Source organism: Pristis pectinata, chromosome 17 (genome assembly GCF_009764475.1).
Source record: "Pristis pectinata isolate sPriPec2 chromosome 17, sPriPec2.1.pri, whole genome shotgun sequence".
In the NCBI taxonomy this organism is placed as follows: Eukaryota; Metazoa; Chordata; class Chondrichthyes; order Rhinopristiformes; family Pristidae; genus Pristis; species Pristis pectinata.
The window spans coordinates 25,592,816-25,611,244 of record NC_067421.1 but is presented as its reverse complement, the minus strand read 5'-3'; the positions used below and the strand labels follow the sequence as shown (position 1 = coordinate 25,611,244).

The 18,429-nt window shown below is 40.2% G+C and overlaps 1 protein-coding gene across 1 annotated transcript in view; it reads right to left on the bottom strand.

Moving 5' to 3' along the window:
• The window catches only part of cux2b (cut-like homeobox 2b), a 235,300-nt gene that overhangs the window by 59,599 nt on the left and 157,272 nt on the right, over positions 1–18,429 (bottom strand). Inside the window, exon 5 of the mRNA XM_052032004.1 lies at positions 7,571–7,708. Within this exon, the coding sequence (XP_051887964.1) occupies positions 7,571–7,708 (138 nt within the window). The remainder of the gene's footprint in view (positions 1–7,570; positions 7,709–18,429) is intronic.

The window sequence follows — 18,429 nt, the reverse complement described above, 5'->3', positions numbered from 1 at the left end:
GTACATTGCCCTTTCACATCTATGGGTTGGTGTTAAATGAAACCACAGGAACAGGAGTAGGTCACTTAACCCCTGCAGCTAGTTCTGCTGCAGAATGCTGCCAGACTGACAGAATGAAAGTTAAGATTCCCAGTGGTCTGCAAGATTCGTGTATGAACTGATTTGGCCAATCCAGACATGTTCCTAATGAACCGTCATCATACCTTCCTTATAATAAAGGCTCTAAGCTAAACACGTTGCTGCCTTTAATTCAATAAACCTCCGAAGTTTGCTGACGGAAGAAAGACACAGTGGCTGAACGGAAATAGCTGCAGGGAATTCCTGGCCAAAAGCTCATCTGGGGACAAATCCACTGTGGACACAGTTAGGATACACTTCAAGGCAATGAAGCAGAGCTTCACTTGGCATTCAACAAATGCCACTGAGCTAACTATTTAGTACTTATTGCAGACTTTAAAATTAACTGTTACTATCTGGCTTTACATGCATAAAAAAAACCCTTGCCTACCAAAAAAATAATGGAGGAGGCCAGGAGGAATAGCAAAAGAGGGAATCACTTAGTACTTGAAATGAAAACAAATGGTGTCAAACTTTGGAGGACAATATTGGGACCACTTGCATTGAACTTTACCAAAAAATGACTTCTCATGTACAAGATGGGATCAGCATTGAACAATGGAATCAAAAAAATCTCAATAAATGGCAGCTGACCTGACATCACATCATTTGATTTCATCTTGGTCTAATCATCTGGTGCCTTTTCTCAGATCTGAGTGGTCACTGTGCCCTTTGACTACATTTGAGCAGTTTCATACTGTGAACAAGTAGTCAGCTCTAATGGTGATTAGAGTATAAATATACATTTTTAATGAGGATCTTTGTTGCATCTGTATTAAGCTGTAACTGCAGCAGCACTGTTTACACAAGCTGACACCAAATGGTTATTAGACTTTGTAAAAACAGTGCAGAAGTTGCCCCCAAGAAACACATAAAACCAGACGGTAACACTTCACATTAAAAGTCTGCTTACAAGGTACTAAATACTTAGCACTGCTGTAATGGCATAACATCCGATCCATATAAAGCAGCAGCTGCTTAGTAATGCCATAACAACATCACTATTTATTTGGATTTTAATACAGCCGTAAAACAACTAATTAGATTCTGAGTATTAGGTAACATTGTGTAATGCAGTATTAATTTGTAATAATTACTGGCTATGAATAAAAATGCCTCGTCATCTCATTGAATGATTATATTTTGATGTTTTATTCTGAGCCTCATTAAATTAAGATTAATGGTAATAATGAAATCAATAACTGAGTTAACTCACTGAATTTCTGGGTTAAGAACTAATCTGACCAGTTTATTCAACCTTTTGTTATTCTACACTTGACCCGAAGTTTGTATAAAACAACAAAAGAATGAAACACTTAATTCTAATTACTGTTAATTGTTCACTTGCACTTTAGTGCCAGAAACTGTATTTAGTTGTCTTGTGTTAGGACAGAGATTGAGGGAAGGGTGTGGTGGTGGTATTCATGCCAAACGATCCAACAGGTCTGCAGCCCAAATCATTGTCAAACTGAACTTTTAAAATCTGGTCACCTGTCGGATATGGGTGTGCCAACCACATCAAGGCCACCGATACATAATATTGTTGCTTTCCAGAGCAACACACAAAAAGTTGGAAGAACTCAGGTCAGGCAGCATCTATGGAGGGAAATGGACAATCAAGGTTTCGAGACCCTTCATCTGACCTGCTGAGTCCCTCCAGTTTTTTGTGTTGCTCCAGATTCCAGCATCTGCAGTTTCCATTGTTGCTTTCCAGTCCATTCTGGAGCCTTTGACCTGGCAGCAAATTCTGGATCGGTTGGAGGTCCTGCTGGTCAGCTTGGCTTCCTGCCGTGTCCATGTCAAACTTTTAACACTGACTTAACAATCCAAACCACCTGTTTTTTAAAAAAAAATTGACAACTCTCTACAACACAAACACACAGCTCACCCAACAATTGGCTAAACCTCCCACCTGTCACTTTGTAACCCATACATCATCAGTGCAGGTTGAAACACCATTCCTGCCCATTGAGTTTTGCATCTTTCAAACATTCAGTGCCAAATGATGTCTGTAGCTACTCCTCATTTCCAAATAATTGCCCAATATTTCCAGTGTTGTATTAATGGTGACAACTTCCATTTTCTCTCAAGCAAAGATCCAGCTTGTTACCCTGCATGGAAGGAAACATTGTAGGACTGGTCAGCACATAGCTTGTCAGAATCCATACTAGAATGGGATGGGATGGGTCGAAGTAGGGAAGAGACATCCAATCCATTTGCTAGTTATGGAGCTGACAAGCCATGTGAAAATTATAAGTGTGAGAGAGTTCAAGGAAGGGAAATCAAGAATAGCAAACTACCCTGGCTATCCCCTCTTCCCAAACTTGGACAGTTACATTAAGGTCCCAGGTGGCTTTATCTGATCTATTGTTCTGATGCAGTTGTTGGGAATTTCCATGAGGTGGGAAATAGGAGTTACAACAGGCATCTCTGATCTGCATTGATTTCAGGAGCACCATTCCTGTATCCAGGAGAAGGTCCAGGGGGAAATTCACTGCCTGATTCTATGTACTGGTATTGGAGCTGCATCAGTTTCCAAGCAACCTCCCTAAGCTGACCAAAATATCCAAAATAAAAGACAGAAAATGCTGGAAACAGCATGTCAAATAGTAGCTGTGGAGAGAGAAAGACAGAATTAATGTTTCAGGTCAAAGACCTTGCATCAGAATATGCAGGGTTTTTTTTCAATTGCAAAAGCTATCTCTGTGTTTGCTAGTGCTTTGGTGGGTTTAAAAGTTTGATTTTAGTTAATTAGTCCAGTTGCAGCTTTGTGCATATTTGCTGATCTCCAACTTTTCTGGCTGTAGAATTGTTGAATAAAGTGGGTTTTCAAGACTAGAAGTTTGTTCGAGGGTGGTGATTGCATGTGCATGTACGTGCATAGAGACAGCACTGGTGATATTTTTCAGCTGCCTTCTATGGGTGGTCTAGGTCTGAGAAACGTACAAGGATAGGGATTACTGCTGTCCAGTAGACCACAAGTTTGGTTCCAGGTCTTGATCTTCAAATACCCTTTCCCCCTCAGTCGCTCAAAGGCTGTATGAACACTTGATGAATTTGGGCACAGCGTTCATGCTAATTTTCTTTGTCTCATTCCAATTTTATTATTTGTGCTGCCAAAATGATACCAGGCAGTAATGATCCCTGCACTCCAGTATAGTTCCAAGACCTGGACTTGCTATAGCATGTGTCTCAATGTACTGCAAAAAAAAGACCACCCACACTGTCTCCACAACATCCTCCAAATTCACTGGAAAGTTAAGCCAAGCTAACCCAATATCAATATCCTTTCCCAGGCCAATGCCCTGAGCACCGAGGCTCTATTACACGCAGTTGGCTACATTGGCTAGGTCATGTCTCTTGTATGTCCAGCAGGGAATTGCTCTTCCCAGCAAGGGATTACCAACTGGACAGTGGGAAAGTTTGAAGTATGTGCTCAATGCCTCCTTGAAAGCATGCAACATCCTCACTGAGTCTTGGGAATCTCTGGCCAACAATAGCTTAAGGTGGAGAAGGAACATTTGGGACAGTGATGAGAAGCTCAAGGTCATGCATCAGAGCAATGAAAGGTGCAGAACCCCTTACAAACTATCCATACCCCTCCCCGCCCCAGCAACCACCTACTGCTCCAACGGTGCAGGAGTCTGTAGTTCCCACATTGGCCTCAGCCACCTCAGAATTCAGAAAACCAGAGTGGAAGGAAGGATTCTCCATCTTCAGGAACTGCCTAGTGAGTATATGTGCATGTATGCATGTATAGGGGTGATTGCAGAGGTAGCCCTCATATATTGGGCAAGTAGAGAGCCTCAAAGTCCAGACTTTCGGTGGCATGATTTGAGACACTTAAAGATGACAGTGCTTCTTGTGGTCAGAGAGTCATTTGGCCAAACAAAAAATAGGTGTTGGTGTGTATAAAGGACTGATTAAATAGTGTTAAATAACTAATGTTTAATGTACAAAGCAAGGGAGATTTGAGAGACTTTCTGGATACTGACACAAAATGCCCTCAAGTCTCCAACACTGATAAAAACTAAAAATGATTACAAGCAGCTTAATGCTGTCAAATACATAAAACTACAAGTCATAATTCCATTTAAATAAGACCACCAGTATTGGTTTGATGCCATCTGAGAATAATATGACCAGAAACTAGATTGTTAGTAAATTTAATATTTGCACTTTGATATATTTCACTATATGTGATTAAATAAAATATATTTCACTTGTGTGTTCTAAAATACTTGGACTATCAATCTGATTCTCAAAGAGAAAAAGCTGTGCACCATTGATCACGATTTCACACCATGCAATGAATTATAATAGCCCATGAAATAATCGACTAATTCAGTTTCAAGCACATGCTAGAAAATCTACAACAAATCTTTTAGTGCCTGACCATACACTGTGTCAAGATAATAGCAGTCTTAGAAAAGCTGCTACAATGATATTTGCCTCAATAGCCTCCAATTGTTTAGCTCATCTGTGGTACAAGTTTCCCACCTTGGAGAGGGAGCCCAATATTGGCAGATTAAATAAACCAGCTAAGCAATCGCTTGTTATTGTCAGCTTTTACAATATCACATACAACATCCCAGGTCTTGTCCCACCAGCAAGACAGATCCACCAGAGGTAGAAGCACACAAAGAGATGGGAGGACCTCGAAACCATAAGGTTTCCTGAGGCCTAAAGTTGAAAACGGTTAAAAGTAGAAGGACAACCACCACATCTTCTCAGGAATAACCAGGGATGGGCGAACTTCCATCCTTGCCAATGTCCCAAACTACTAACAAACATTTATTTTTAGAATGGAACAAATTTAATTTCACTCAACCAATTTCATCCCCAGTTTGGGCACAGATGTGCAGGAAAATTCCCTCAATTCTATCCCAAAATGTGCTTGAAACTCATCGTATGACCAGAAACAGAAGAGACTGCAGATGCTGAAATGTGAAGCAATAATCAATCTGCTGGAGGAACTCAGGAGGTTGAGCAGCATCTGGCGGGGGTGGGGGAGGAGGAATTGAGGAATCGTCAACGTTTTTGGTCAAATGGTTCTCATCAGGTCCTGATGCAGACAATTCCCTCCCCTCCTCCCCCACACCGCCCCCCCCCCCCAACAGATGCTGCTCTACCTGCTGAGTTCCTTCAACAGTTTGTTTGTTGCTGTGACCAGATCGTGGATGGTATTTTAAACTTCACACCTACACAAATCTTGCTTGGTGTCATCCTCAAATCTATAGCTCGTTTTACCCAACACCTTGATACTTAGTAAAGGCTAGCAATCCTGACGAGATGGAAACCAGTGGAGATCAGGGCATTTTTTGCTGGATTAAGGTTTTGCACTATTATTATTGCACACATAGCCCTCATAGATAGCAACAATACTCTTACAGATTTGAACTTATGTCTGTCCCAAAACACCTGCCCCCTGTGAATATTATTACAAATAAAGAGGCTTTTGAACCCTAATTCATTTGGTGACATGGGGGAACAAACATGGCTGTTATGTTGGTTTAGTGTGTTCATATCCCAGTGAGGTAATGCAATCTTTCCATTGTACTAAAAATATTTATGTGCTGCATAACTGATTAGCTGTAGAATCCGTGTTCAATCAGTGCTTTAATAGCTCAGCACATTTATGATAATAAATTTATTGATACAGTAATTACCTTGAATTGACATATAAATATGATTACTAATTAAAATGAAAACCACTAAAGACCTAGCTTCACAGGAATTAACTTCCATGCAGAGAGGAGCCGCAGAGCAAGTATGTTTCTGCTCAGCATTAAAACAAACTCCATAGATCATTTGTCATTGAGCAGATTGGCCATAATAAGGAGATCAAGGCCATCACGTTAAAAAGATAGCACCTTCCAATCATCATCTTCCTAGGCAGTCCATTGGGGATGACGAACTTTTATAATGATCACTAGCAGGATATGGATGCCAAGGCTGCCCTTGTGGAATATTTGTTTTTCAAATACCTCACCCATATCTCTAACCGTCTGCTCAATTCAGGACCTGTCCTCAGTCTGAAAGGATGTGCTTCTGGTTTGCGAAGACAGGGACAAGGCAGAACCACAGAACTGTGGCCTATTAACATGACTTAAATGTCAGAAAAGAGGTTTGAATGGATACAGCTTCTATAAAAGGAGGGCCATGTCTTACTAATTTGATTATTTTGAAGGTGGTTCCCTGTTAATGAGTAAATAACTAAAGTCCACTTGGATTTTCATAAAACATTTGATAAGGTACCTCTCAGTAGTTCATTTAATTAGTGGGAAGCTATTCCAATTGGTATAGAATTGGCTGAAGGTCAAAAGACATTAGCACTCGTTGTGAATCTGTTTGGGAATCAGAGTTATAGCGTCATTAATCTTTACCACCTGCATCAGTGAACTGGACAAAGGTGCTGAATGGAATGATCTGCAGGTTTGAGAACGATATTAATATTTGGGCTGATTTGTGGCAAAGAAATAAATGTAAGTAGGTCCCCAAGTGTTTAAGACATGGGCTTCAATTTGGAAAGTGACATTTAATGCTCGTGGGCTTGTGCATCACTGAACAAATATCTACACCTCAAAGAACAGAACTTTAGCCCGTGGTGAAAGACAAAGATCTTGGTTTCATGCGTCGTTATAGCATTGGGCTAGCAACCCAGAAGCTGCAATTGAAAGCCCACAAGCAAGTTGTCATATTTAATTCTGTTAACATTTGGGCCAATACCAGAAAATTATAAAAAATCGCTAGAGCTTCTGAAAAATCCAACGAGTTGACTAATGTCACGTTGCCCCTTTCCAGACCCAAACGTGCCCAGTATACCACCAATTTGTAAATATACCACCAATTTGTAAATAACCTGAACAGGCTCTCACCTGTGATTCTGACAATGTATCTGAATAAGATGAAGGTAATCAAGGCTTGCTTAAGCCTACATATTCCTTCTCATTGGTCCCAAGCTGTTACATATTCTCAACATTCCAACCAGGAGATGACTGTGTGAACATGACTGTCAGCCAATATTCTCCAACAATGTTTGTGTGAATACGGTCCTGCCTCTAAGTTTGACCTACCAATGTTGGGGGCACAGCGGCATACAGTTGGATGAGAATGGTACATGGTATCCTTTGAACCCATGGCAATATAGAAGCCCTGGAAAAGTTGCTGGCTTCAGAAGATTTCACTGTAATCAGTACAGAACCTCTACTTAAACAGCCACTTGACCTTTCACGATGGCATGCCTCATTTGATAATTTAAGTAATGGTAGAAAATGATCAATACATTGAAAAAAAATTATGAACTGATACTTCCACATCAATCCCCAGAATCTTTTCACAATACAGAAACCACTTAACCATACACAATTTTTAAAAGTGCAGATCCTGCAGACAGTTCATTGAGAATCATGTACCCATTTTATTTATTATTCATCTGAAGTCTACCATTTACCTTCGCAGCTGAGCAGCTCGGATTGCTTCTTACAGTGCTTGAAGATCTCCTTCTCTATTGGAGTCTCTGGTTCATCGTGTTGGAGTTGGAGCAGCTTCTCCTCCAGATTTCGAGCTACTTCAAGAGAAGGGGCAGGGTCTGGAAAGAGTTATTACAGGAAGGTCTTTATGGAGCAAGCTGACAATTATAATCATACCAATATTTAGATAGTTTCAAAGAGAGATTTCAGAAGAGAAATACAGGTTGTCAATCTTCGGTAAGAATAAGGCAAAATGGTTGGCTTTTGAAAGAATCCTTATTTTATAAATGTACTTGAATGCCAGTCAGCCTTTCAACTGTTACTTTAATAACTGGTCCCTTCCTATAAAAGATGTTTTCTATTTCATCCATCTCCCTGGAATAAAAGTTTCAATACTTTATCTATCTGTGTACCCAAATGCATCGTTAGAGTACAGCAAAAAGCTTTCAAATAATTATTCAAATCACAAGACACCCTTTTGATCCACTTAGATGCAGATGCTGACAAAACATGCCTCAAAAATAAAATTTTATAAAGCTACAGCAATAATTGAAGTTGTTTTTGGCACAACTTCATTTGTGGGAAGTGGGTGTCAGTGGCAAGGTGAGCATTCATTATAAAGCTCTACATTTCTACGAGGCAGTGGCAGCAGGGTGCCTTCTTGAACTGCTGCAGTCTATTTGGTGAAAGTACTTCTGCAATCATGTTGGGTGGGGAGTTCCCGGATTTAGATCCAGTGATGATAAAGAAATAGTGATCATTTTTTTTTCGGCAAATGAGGTTTAAATGAAAAATCAGCTGACAGTTATAGAAAGACTGGCAATTAGGACAACCAGTTTTTCCACTGGGAAATTATGGTGGCTACTTATCTTACTGAACCTGGTACATGCATGGCTGCAGCCACATTGTTAAGGACAGCTTGTGCATGCGGATAGGTGCTTAACAGGTGACAATGTGACTCTGGGAGTTACCCTCCAGAAATTGCACCAAAAGTAGAAGCAATTTTAGAGTTGATTCATGTCCTCTGTAGTCACTTCAAGCATCTTCCCTTTCCTGTGACAAGGCTAGTAGGTCATGCTGTTAAACATGTGAAACAGCATGTTAAACTATTGGGGCTGTTTGTTTCCAGTTGCTTCCTGGAGACCAGGTTTCAAGCAAATAAAACTAAACTATAATTAAGGCCCTTTCTAAGTTGTGGGATGATTTAAAAGAAACTGCTCCAAATTGCAGACAAGATACATAAAATTGCAGAAAAGTAAATTTACTTTTAGTCTTTGCAGTACTTTGCAAAAGTTAGTAGGTATATCCATTCCTAGGGGCAAATAGCCTACTTTACATAAACACTTTTAATACATCTTTAAAAACAATTTAAATCATGTTATTGAGTCTATGAATGTTTCATCTTAGTTCTCCCCCTCCAATCCCTTGAAAAAACACAGTAATTCTTTGCTCTATTCCAGGGACAAGATTGGCTTTGTTTGCTGCAGAAAGAGGCAAGTCTGGAGTCTGGTCTTGGGTGGGCAAGAACAAAACCCCAAGAGAGGCCGAGGTGTTGGCCAGAGATCCTGGGAGTAGTCAGAAATCCCAGAAGCAGGAGTGGATCAGATGATCTGATCCTTTATGGTAGATTATGTGAAATCAGCAATATTGTAATTTAGGCAGAACCTTAACTTTATGATATAATGTACATTTGAAAGGGAGTATAATTACGATCTGGAAAAAAAAGTGCTCAACATGTTCACAGAACATTGGGGTAGTGGTTAAATTACTGGATTAGCCACAGTTCTGGATCATAGATCCAGAAACATGAAATCAAATCCCACCAAGGCAGCTGTGGAATTTGAAGTCAAAGAAATAAGTAATCCTGGAATTTTAAAAAAAAACACTAGTCTCAGCAATGGTAACCACGGAATTACCAGACTGTGGTACTTTGGTCAGGAAATCTATCATTCTTAACTGGTCTGGCCCATACACAACTCTAGACCCACTCACAGTGGCAGACTCTTAATGGATTTTCAGTGCAGGGACAATAAGGGATGGACAATAAACATCAGCATTTCCAGCAAGATCCATATTACATCAATGAGTAATGTCTGACCACCAGCAAGTCTAACTTTCACTCTAACTTTGCACCAAATTGATCGAACTCAATTTCTAATTGATGTTGAACCAGCCCAAGGAGAAAATGCAAAAAAACACATCAACAGGGAGTAGGATACATCAACATCTTCCTGCAAGTGACAGGCTGCCATATGGCCAGCTTAGCTCTGACAAGAACTCTCCTTTTATAAGATTTTTTAGGGGTTGAATGGGCACCTATCCATTTGAAATAGGTGTCACTAAAAAATGTCATTTGAGTTTAGTTTTTGGGTGAGAAATAAATTAATTAAAATATTTTCATTAAAGAGGACTTAAACTTGATTGAAGAGATCTTTATTGTTATCCTTATCAAACTACATCAATAGCCATGGTTTTTTTTAAACTGCATACTTAATGAGGTGCTAGAGCCCAGAGCAGAGGATCTATGCACAAGCACACTTTGGTGTCTATTTGCACATCTACATATGTTCCCCTGGGAACAGAGAGAATAAAAACTGCATTGAGGCTTCAAATCTGAGGACTTACACATTTTCTATTGATTATTCAGATCCAGAGACAGAATGAAAAACTATTATACTATATCTGGTGAAATTTACTATCTGTGGACCTCTGTGCTGTCGAATAGATTTTCTAATCAAATTCTCTGTTAAATTATAGTCTTGATTGACAGAATGCCACACAGATCAGAAGGTTAGAGACTGTACAAGGCAGAGTGCAGTAGAAAGCCAAATAAAGCTTAAGCTATACTTCAGTCAAACCTCATACAAGAGGATTATAAAGCAGTTTAAAAAAAGCACAAATATAGTCAATTCTTTACTTGCAAATGAAGCAAATGTTATGTGCTGTAAACCAGGTGTGAAGTGATTGAAAAGCTCATTTTACATTTTTTTAAAAACTGTACAGATTTTCTGCAGTATTTTTCAGTCTCAGAGTAAATGGTTAATTGGGTTTGCCTTTAGAATTCCTATTGCTGTGAAGAAACTGGACTGTGGTACTGATTGGTTCAGTGTTAGTTGCACAAATTTGTACTCCACCTACTTGTCTTAATTACCAGACAGAAAGATTCCTAATTGGATATGACAAACCTTAATCAAAGATGGAAAATTCCAATCAAATCTGGACAGTCGGGGACCAAGACAGCAAAAACATGCAAACCAATGCTCCAGTAATCCGAACCATGAAGCATTTTATTAAACTCTTTTCAAATAACCATTACAATGCCAAAAGTAAAACCAAAATTAAGTTTGTGTTGTTCTGAATGTGAAATTTATTTTCACGTAAACCGCGTTTGAACATACTATTTTAATGCTAACCGCTATAGGCAAATTCCAAAACCAGATTTCTAATAAATGAGTTGTCACGTATTCTTAATATATTTAACATTTTCATTGTTTTATTACACACTAAGGGAGTTTCATAATGTGTTGCAAGATTACTCAGGTGACTCTGAAGCCTCTTCTCTCTCATTCATACACTTGCAGGACCAGTATTTATTGATCTCCCCAAATGCCCTAGCAGGTAGTGACAATGATGTATTGAACTATTGCAGTTCTCATGGTAAATAGGATCTCGCAGTGTTAATAACGGGTGAGGAGTTCCAGCTATAGTGAACACAACAGTGACAAATATCCAAATCTGCATTGTGTTACTTGGAGTGAAACTTGGGATTGGTGACACTAACATTCACCCACTATCCTTGTCCTTCTAAGTGGACAAGGTCATGAGTTGGGGAGGTGCAGCTGAAGAAGCACGTTGATTTTGGCAAGTTGATAATGCACCTTGTTGCTGTAAACACAACAGCCATAATGCATCAGTAGTCAACAGAGTGAAAGTTTCAAGGTGGAGGATGAGCTACTAATCAAGCAAGTTGCTTTACCTTGTGTGATAAAGTTTCTGGAGTATTGTGAGGCAAGTGAAGGCCACTTCATCACAGTCCAGACTTGTGCCTTGTAGGAAGGCATTGTGGTGTCAGAGGTGAGTGACTCACTGTTGAGAGTAGGGAGATGATACAGTGAATTCAGGTTGAATCTCTCTGGTCCAGCATTCTATGGTCTGGCAGGTTTTGAATCTGTTGTACAGATTTGTTCTAATTAACTAATGCTAAGTAAGATCCAAGATTAACCAAGATCTGCACCAACCTGCAGCTAATTAACCTACCAGTGCAACTTTTGTGATCTCAGCCAACAGCCACTTTGACTTAAGGAAACTTCAGGTTACCAACAGTTCTCGGAAATCTTACGTGACCCGTTAAGTCTATACTTAGAAAGAACAGTTTTCTTGCTTAGAGGGAGATGATTGGGGGGTCAGTTTCCGTGGTCTGGCACCAGTCAGGTCCCAAGGATGCCGGACTAGAGTTTTTCAACCTGTAGCTGAAAATTGCAGAGGCACATCTTGGTCTTTGTGTGCAGGGTACACCTGAGCACTCTTCCACTCTGTCAGGGAAATGCCAGTGTTGTAGCTGTAATGAAACAGACTGCTGAGAGGCACAGATAGTTTTTGTGCATGTGATCACAATGTCATCAGAACCAAAGTTCTCATTGCAGTCTGTGCTTACATTTACTCTTTCTATTGAGGCCCATTCTGACAACTAAATCCTTCAGTTCCCAGCCAGCTTCGCCAGCAGTGGTGTTCCCATGCCACTCTTGTCGATGGACATTAAAGTGCCCCATCCAGATTACAATTTTTCCCCTTGCTAATATCATTGCTTTTATGAAGTGGTGTTTGACATGAAATACTGATATATCAGACCAATGAGGGCAGTAGGTAGCAGCCAGCAGGAGTCTTCCTTTGCCATATTGAATCTAATATCTTGAGACATCATGGAGTCTAGAGCCAACGTTGCACTTGTGCAAATGGCAGAATTTGCCACCTATTCACTCCAATCGAACAACGGATACCAGCACCTCAGGCTCATTAATCAGTGCCTTGTTGGTCAGTTCAGTTTATTGGAGCACAACACTGACTTGCATTACCAATTTCCTCCAATCTCATTGGAATCCAATGGTAATCTCTTACACAGCAGAATCCATGTCCAACTCCTGTAATGCTAATTACCACTCACTGTCTTTACTGTACAATTTGAAGGAGGTTTACACTAATTATTCTCATTGTAGGAAAACACGCTCCTGATCACAGGGGCAGCACTCAAACCAAACTACACTCATCTACAAGCTCCCTCCAGCCTGTTGACAGAGTGATCCCAGCAGTTGTTGAGTTTCTGCTTGCAGAAGCAAATTGCTTCTTGGGGCTGTGCCCCCATCCCCCTCCCGACCCCACAATCCTTCCCTAGGCAAGACAGTGGCTACCACGGGGCAACTCAAAGCCCGCACGGCCAGCTCAGGGAGAGAAATGTGGGCATTAAGCTGGGAAGGGGCCGCAAAGAATGTCACATAACAGAAATCTGACAAAGGAAATTGCCATGTCAAAGCTAGACACTAAAGAGGAAAGCTCACAGAAACACAAGCCAACATACGTTGCTAACTAATCAATTTGCAGTTATTTTAAGCAGTTTGCTTTTTAATGCAGAGTGCAACTGATAATATTTGTTTATTTAAATGCAGATAGATGTATGGATAATAGAGGTAAGCAGCTGCATGCAGAGCTGCAAGTCTTTTCGCTGTCAGTTTTACGCCATCATTAGCAGGGCCCTGCTCAGCAGGGTATGCCATTATGTCTCCTAGGGGCAGTGTAATTATGCTTTGACATAATTAACCCAGTGAGCCCAGGAGGCAGGCCAGCGAAAAATTCAGCTCTAATTATTTGTTATGTGCATGCTAATGAGACCAGCTGTGCTACCATCATACAACACGAGCAAATTAATTTACATGACTACATTTTAAGGCTTTAGCTGACGCCTTGCATTGGGTTGTATGTTATTTGAGGATTTTCAACCGAAAGGACAATAAACCTACAAGATAACCAATCTGTCAACACTATGCATAGAAATACCTCATCAGAATTAAAATACACAGCAAACATTGGATCATTAATATATGAATAATATCTCTAATAAAATGGAGATATTTACAGGTCTGATACAAAAGCTAGAAAGACTTAACACTTGACACAGCTTCATTGTTTCTGGAATACAGCACAAAGTTAATTGCCAAACTGAACTGGAAAACACAACAAACCTGATGTAAAGGTTGGGTTCCTAACGCTGCAATAAAATTGTTTTGAAGGACATTATGGGCAATAGCAGCACTGCGGTACTTGGCTACGGTAATAATGAGGCCCTCAGGGCTGCTAATGACTGTAATACTTGCACAAAATGATTTTGTAACTATTATTATCTGTGTCGGTATTTCATTTCTAATTACCTGTGCTCTGCTTGGGCCTTGTTACACTGGCCGGAGGTTTAGTTTAAATGGTTACAGACTGTGCAGTGCCAGTGTTGTCTCTACAGATCTGTTGAGCAACAATGCCCAAAGAGAGAGACCATTTCAATCCCTTCTCTACCAGGTCACCAAATTTTGCCAAGATGTCAATTGGCCTTGCATCACACCATCCCACACTATAGCGACTACACGTCAAAAGTACTTCATGGGCTGTTCAGTGCGTTGCAATATCCTGAAGTTGTGAAAGACACAAAATAAACAAAATTCATTATTTCACTTGGCTACATAAATTGCACAGCCTGGTAATGAATAATATATGGGTAACTGACCACAAGCATTGTCCTTAAGAGAAGAATCTGCTGGTTTTCTGAGAACTTAGTGAAATAAGGAGTGCTCTGAGCCAGTTTTCAAGTTGCACCAGCCCTCGGCATTTCCTGGTTCCCATGAATATTACAAACACAAAACTAAAATCAATAACCATTCCAATTTTTCCAATTCTTTTGTTTGAAACAGTACAAACTTTCCACATGTATTTTTTTTGTGAATTCATCATAAAAATAGAAGCTGGCATGAAGTGGTTAAGAGAGGGACCTGACATACAGCTAGAAGCTCCACCTGGCTACTTAATGACAACATTAAGCTGAGGAATAAAGACTGGAAGCAATAGGAGCTCCATTTGATTGTAATGTCAGATTTCTGTTAATAATTTATATTTCTGTGTACTTCCAAGCTTAGTTAAAAGAGATGGGTGAAATCACACCAACTAGTCACATTTTCCTCAGACTAGACAAAGCTCTGCCTGTGACAAAGAAAAGTCAAGCCATGATAAGCACTTAGTTCAAAAGATTCTCTCCCCTAAAGTGCATTTTAAAAAAGTCTGTGAAGTGCTGTTCTGGAACTTTATAACAGAACAATGCAGAAAGTTGTATCAACAGGAAGAGCAATCAGGAAAAAGCCCATTAAAGAGCTCAACAATGCCTAGAGGAAGACCAGGACTCATTAAACTTTGGCCCACATGGAAAATCACTGCAATAATGAAAGCGGGATGAGGGAGACACAGAGAGTGTGTATGAGTGTAAACATAGGCTCAGGGAAAGAATACCCACACTGTGTAGGTAAATCACAGATCATTAAATTATCCATTTTAATAGGGAAGCAAAGACTACTTGAGAGCGCTGTTAGGGGGGTGGGGGAGCAGAGCCGGAAATGTTTGCCAGTTTTTGGACAAGACTGCATAAGAAAGAAAATGGAAAGTTACTCAGACAGGAAATCTAGAAACAAAATCAGAAAATGTAAACAAAGAACATTAAAGGTAATGAGAAAAGAATTTAGATTAAGCAGTTGCAATTTCATTCAATGTTGACAGAGGGTACAATGCCAGCAATGCTGGGTATTCGCCATCAGCATTGGACTCTACCCAGTGTTGCTTCCTCACCACAGAAACAAAACTGAATTGAGAGACCAAGTGGAACTGGCTGAGATAAGGGAGTGAATCTGGCACCTTTCTGTCTGTATACTTCAGCTATTAAGTGCTGTAACCAGCCAAGCCAGAGGAGCAACAATAGTGTTAAACAGCAAAGCCATCCTCAGCTTTGAGGCTCCATGTTGTCAGTCTCAAAAACATTTTTTCCCCGTACTGGCATTGGTACAGTTACAGACATTTTCTACTGTATTGGTTGTGAACACAAGTTAAATTACTGCATTGTTCTTATTATCTAATTCCAACATTTTAGATAAACAGACAGATTTAACATTAGAGTATGGAAGTGATTTTGACTTGGAAAATATAGGATTTTGCTGAAGGCTGTGCAAACATTTAAACATGATTGAGAATGGTTTCTAAGTAGGGTGATACAAAAAGGTCTTGTCTGGAGTCTCATGAATTAAGCTCATTCTCTCTACCTGGATGGAAAACCTTGAATGGACCAACAGCAGGGCTGGTAAAATTAAATTGTAACTGTCTAGTTAGTGAAGGACTGAATGAGATTTAACCAGATCTGTTGTCCAGTAATGGAACTGGATATTGGAATAAATGCTCAGAGACAGGGCGAGAATATGGTCACTCTCACTCATCCTGCACAGTAGTCGAGTTGGGACTTGTAGCTAAAGATTATACAAGCTTGCAAATGATTTCCTGGCACCATTCACAGGCACAAAGGGGAGATGGAGGGGGTTGGCAGGGAAAAGTTGCTGTCAATACCAAATAGTAATATCGGAGCATCTTTATAATCTTTAGTAAATGACAAATTTATTCCAACACACTGAGTTGCTCTGGATTGAATAATACTTCATAAATATTAAACAAGTTTTCAAATTGGACACAATACAGTAAGAATGACCTAATTGTTCAAATCACTAAGTATTTATTGCTGCATGTGTACAGTTGTGCATCAGTATTATAGTTAAGCTGTGATTTGAGAAATAACTCTCGTTTATCATTCATCATAGTGTTGTTATTTTGTAATTAACCCTTGAACAAAATCCACAGAGTTAACACAGCACCAATCCTGATTACAGTCGTGGGAAATGAATCCAAACAGGAACATTTTATCAAACAGGAATATTTTATCTGGCAGTGCTCTGCAGACAACAAAGGTGTGACCACCTGCAATTATCCCTCACACAATTCCCATTTCTGCGACTCACACCCAGTCTGTCAATCATGTTATCATGGAACTGCACAACAGGGCATCGGAACTAACACCTTCTCTTGTAAACAGCACCGTTCATGCACTGAAAGGCTTTGCTGTGATCTCTGTGGGTGAAGGGCGAATGCCTATGGGGAAAGGAAGGGGGCAGCTTCACATTTGGATAAAATAATTAAAGAGATGCTGTAAATGATTTTATAGAGGCGTTTATGTAATTACTTATTTGCTGATATGAATTAAAATGTTTATTAATCTCTTTAGCAACATGTGGTTGACTTAACTTTAAATGCAGGCAACATTAGCTGAAGCATGGTTTGTAGACATTTGATTGAAGTGGAATTTCAATTCTTTTTCTAACCACAACAGAAATCGCTTCAGGAGTTCCGGAAAGTTTCTGGAGCTCGAGGCAGTGCCACATGTCAGAGTCCTGTGTCGCTTCCTCACACAGACAATATTTAATTATTTTGTATCACATTTGTGAGATACCTGTCATTACTTCTACCTCCTGGAAAGAGACTGCACTGGGGCACAAGGGCAGTGGTTGGAGAAAGGGGGGGGGGGGGGGTGAGAGGGAAATAAAACAGAAGCAGTGGCAGGGAGGAGTGTTGAACCCAGTAGAATTCTGCACAACCTGCTCGAGTTTTCATAGCAGGTTACAGGGAAGTAATGCGGTACGACAGTGCTGTGGCCCCAGTGGCAGAGTGCGTGGATACAGTGCCACAAGCTGGGGGCAGAGGACAAGGACGCCAGCCATTTCATTCTCTCTCCAGTGAGGCCACACTTGAAAGGCCAGGTGCTTTTAGGTGGGAAGGTGATGGAAACTTCAGACCGATCCCATGGAACTTCCTCAGGCTTGGAATAGAACCTCAAGCCTGATCCTAGTTTACTAATGAAGCTCGCTAAATAAGTAGTTCTTCCACCCTGGTGGAGCATTGTCAGCTCCAGACAAATTACAACAGTTCCTGTGTTTAAAACACATGATGCCATATTTTCTTGCCCGAGGTTAATAACCTCATGAATCCATGCTGCCTGGTACTGAATGGAGAACCATTTAAACTACATACACCATTACTGCCAGATCCAACATCTCTCCCCATCAGTCTCTACCCCTTTAAGCAAGATAAATTCACCTCTGGGACAAACACTTCTGCCTTTTTGCTGAACAGCAAATTTGCCTTCCCTCGCCCTGCTGAATTCTAGCACATCCCCAAGTTCAGAGTCTTCCTCTCACATGGTTAACCCCAATGCCACCTAACCCTCCCACACCGTAATGATAAAGATCAGATGCCTCTTCATAACCCAAACACATATAGCACACCGTCTTTCTGTGTCCTCTGCTTTAGAGATGTTTTGGATTAAAACAAGGGAAAATATTTAAATAAGAGCCATGCATTTATGAATAATAATCAAGGCACAGTTAGTTTTCAGAGAAAAATTAACATACTCAGATTTTAATCCCCAATACACAGATAAAAATCTCATTATCCCATGTAATAAAAACAGAACTCGCCTAATTCAGTCACCATGAGCAACCAAATAACATCCATTTGAATCATCTGTCACAATTTCACAATCACTTGTTACATGTGCAAACTATGTCTCATGGATAAAGCCACTTGGGTCCAATTAACAGATGAACACAAACAGTTTGCTATTGATCTCTGACATCCTCTTCTTTTAAAAAAAGTATGCCGGTGTTCTCTCAGTTCCAGATGACCCACGACATGCTTAAGAACAACCTGCCCAGGAACTCTT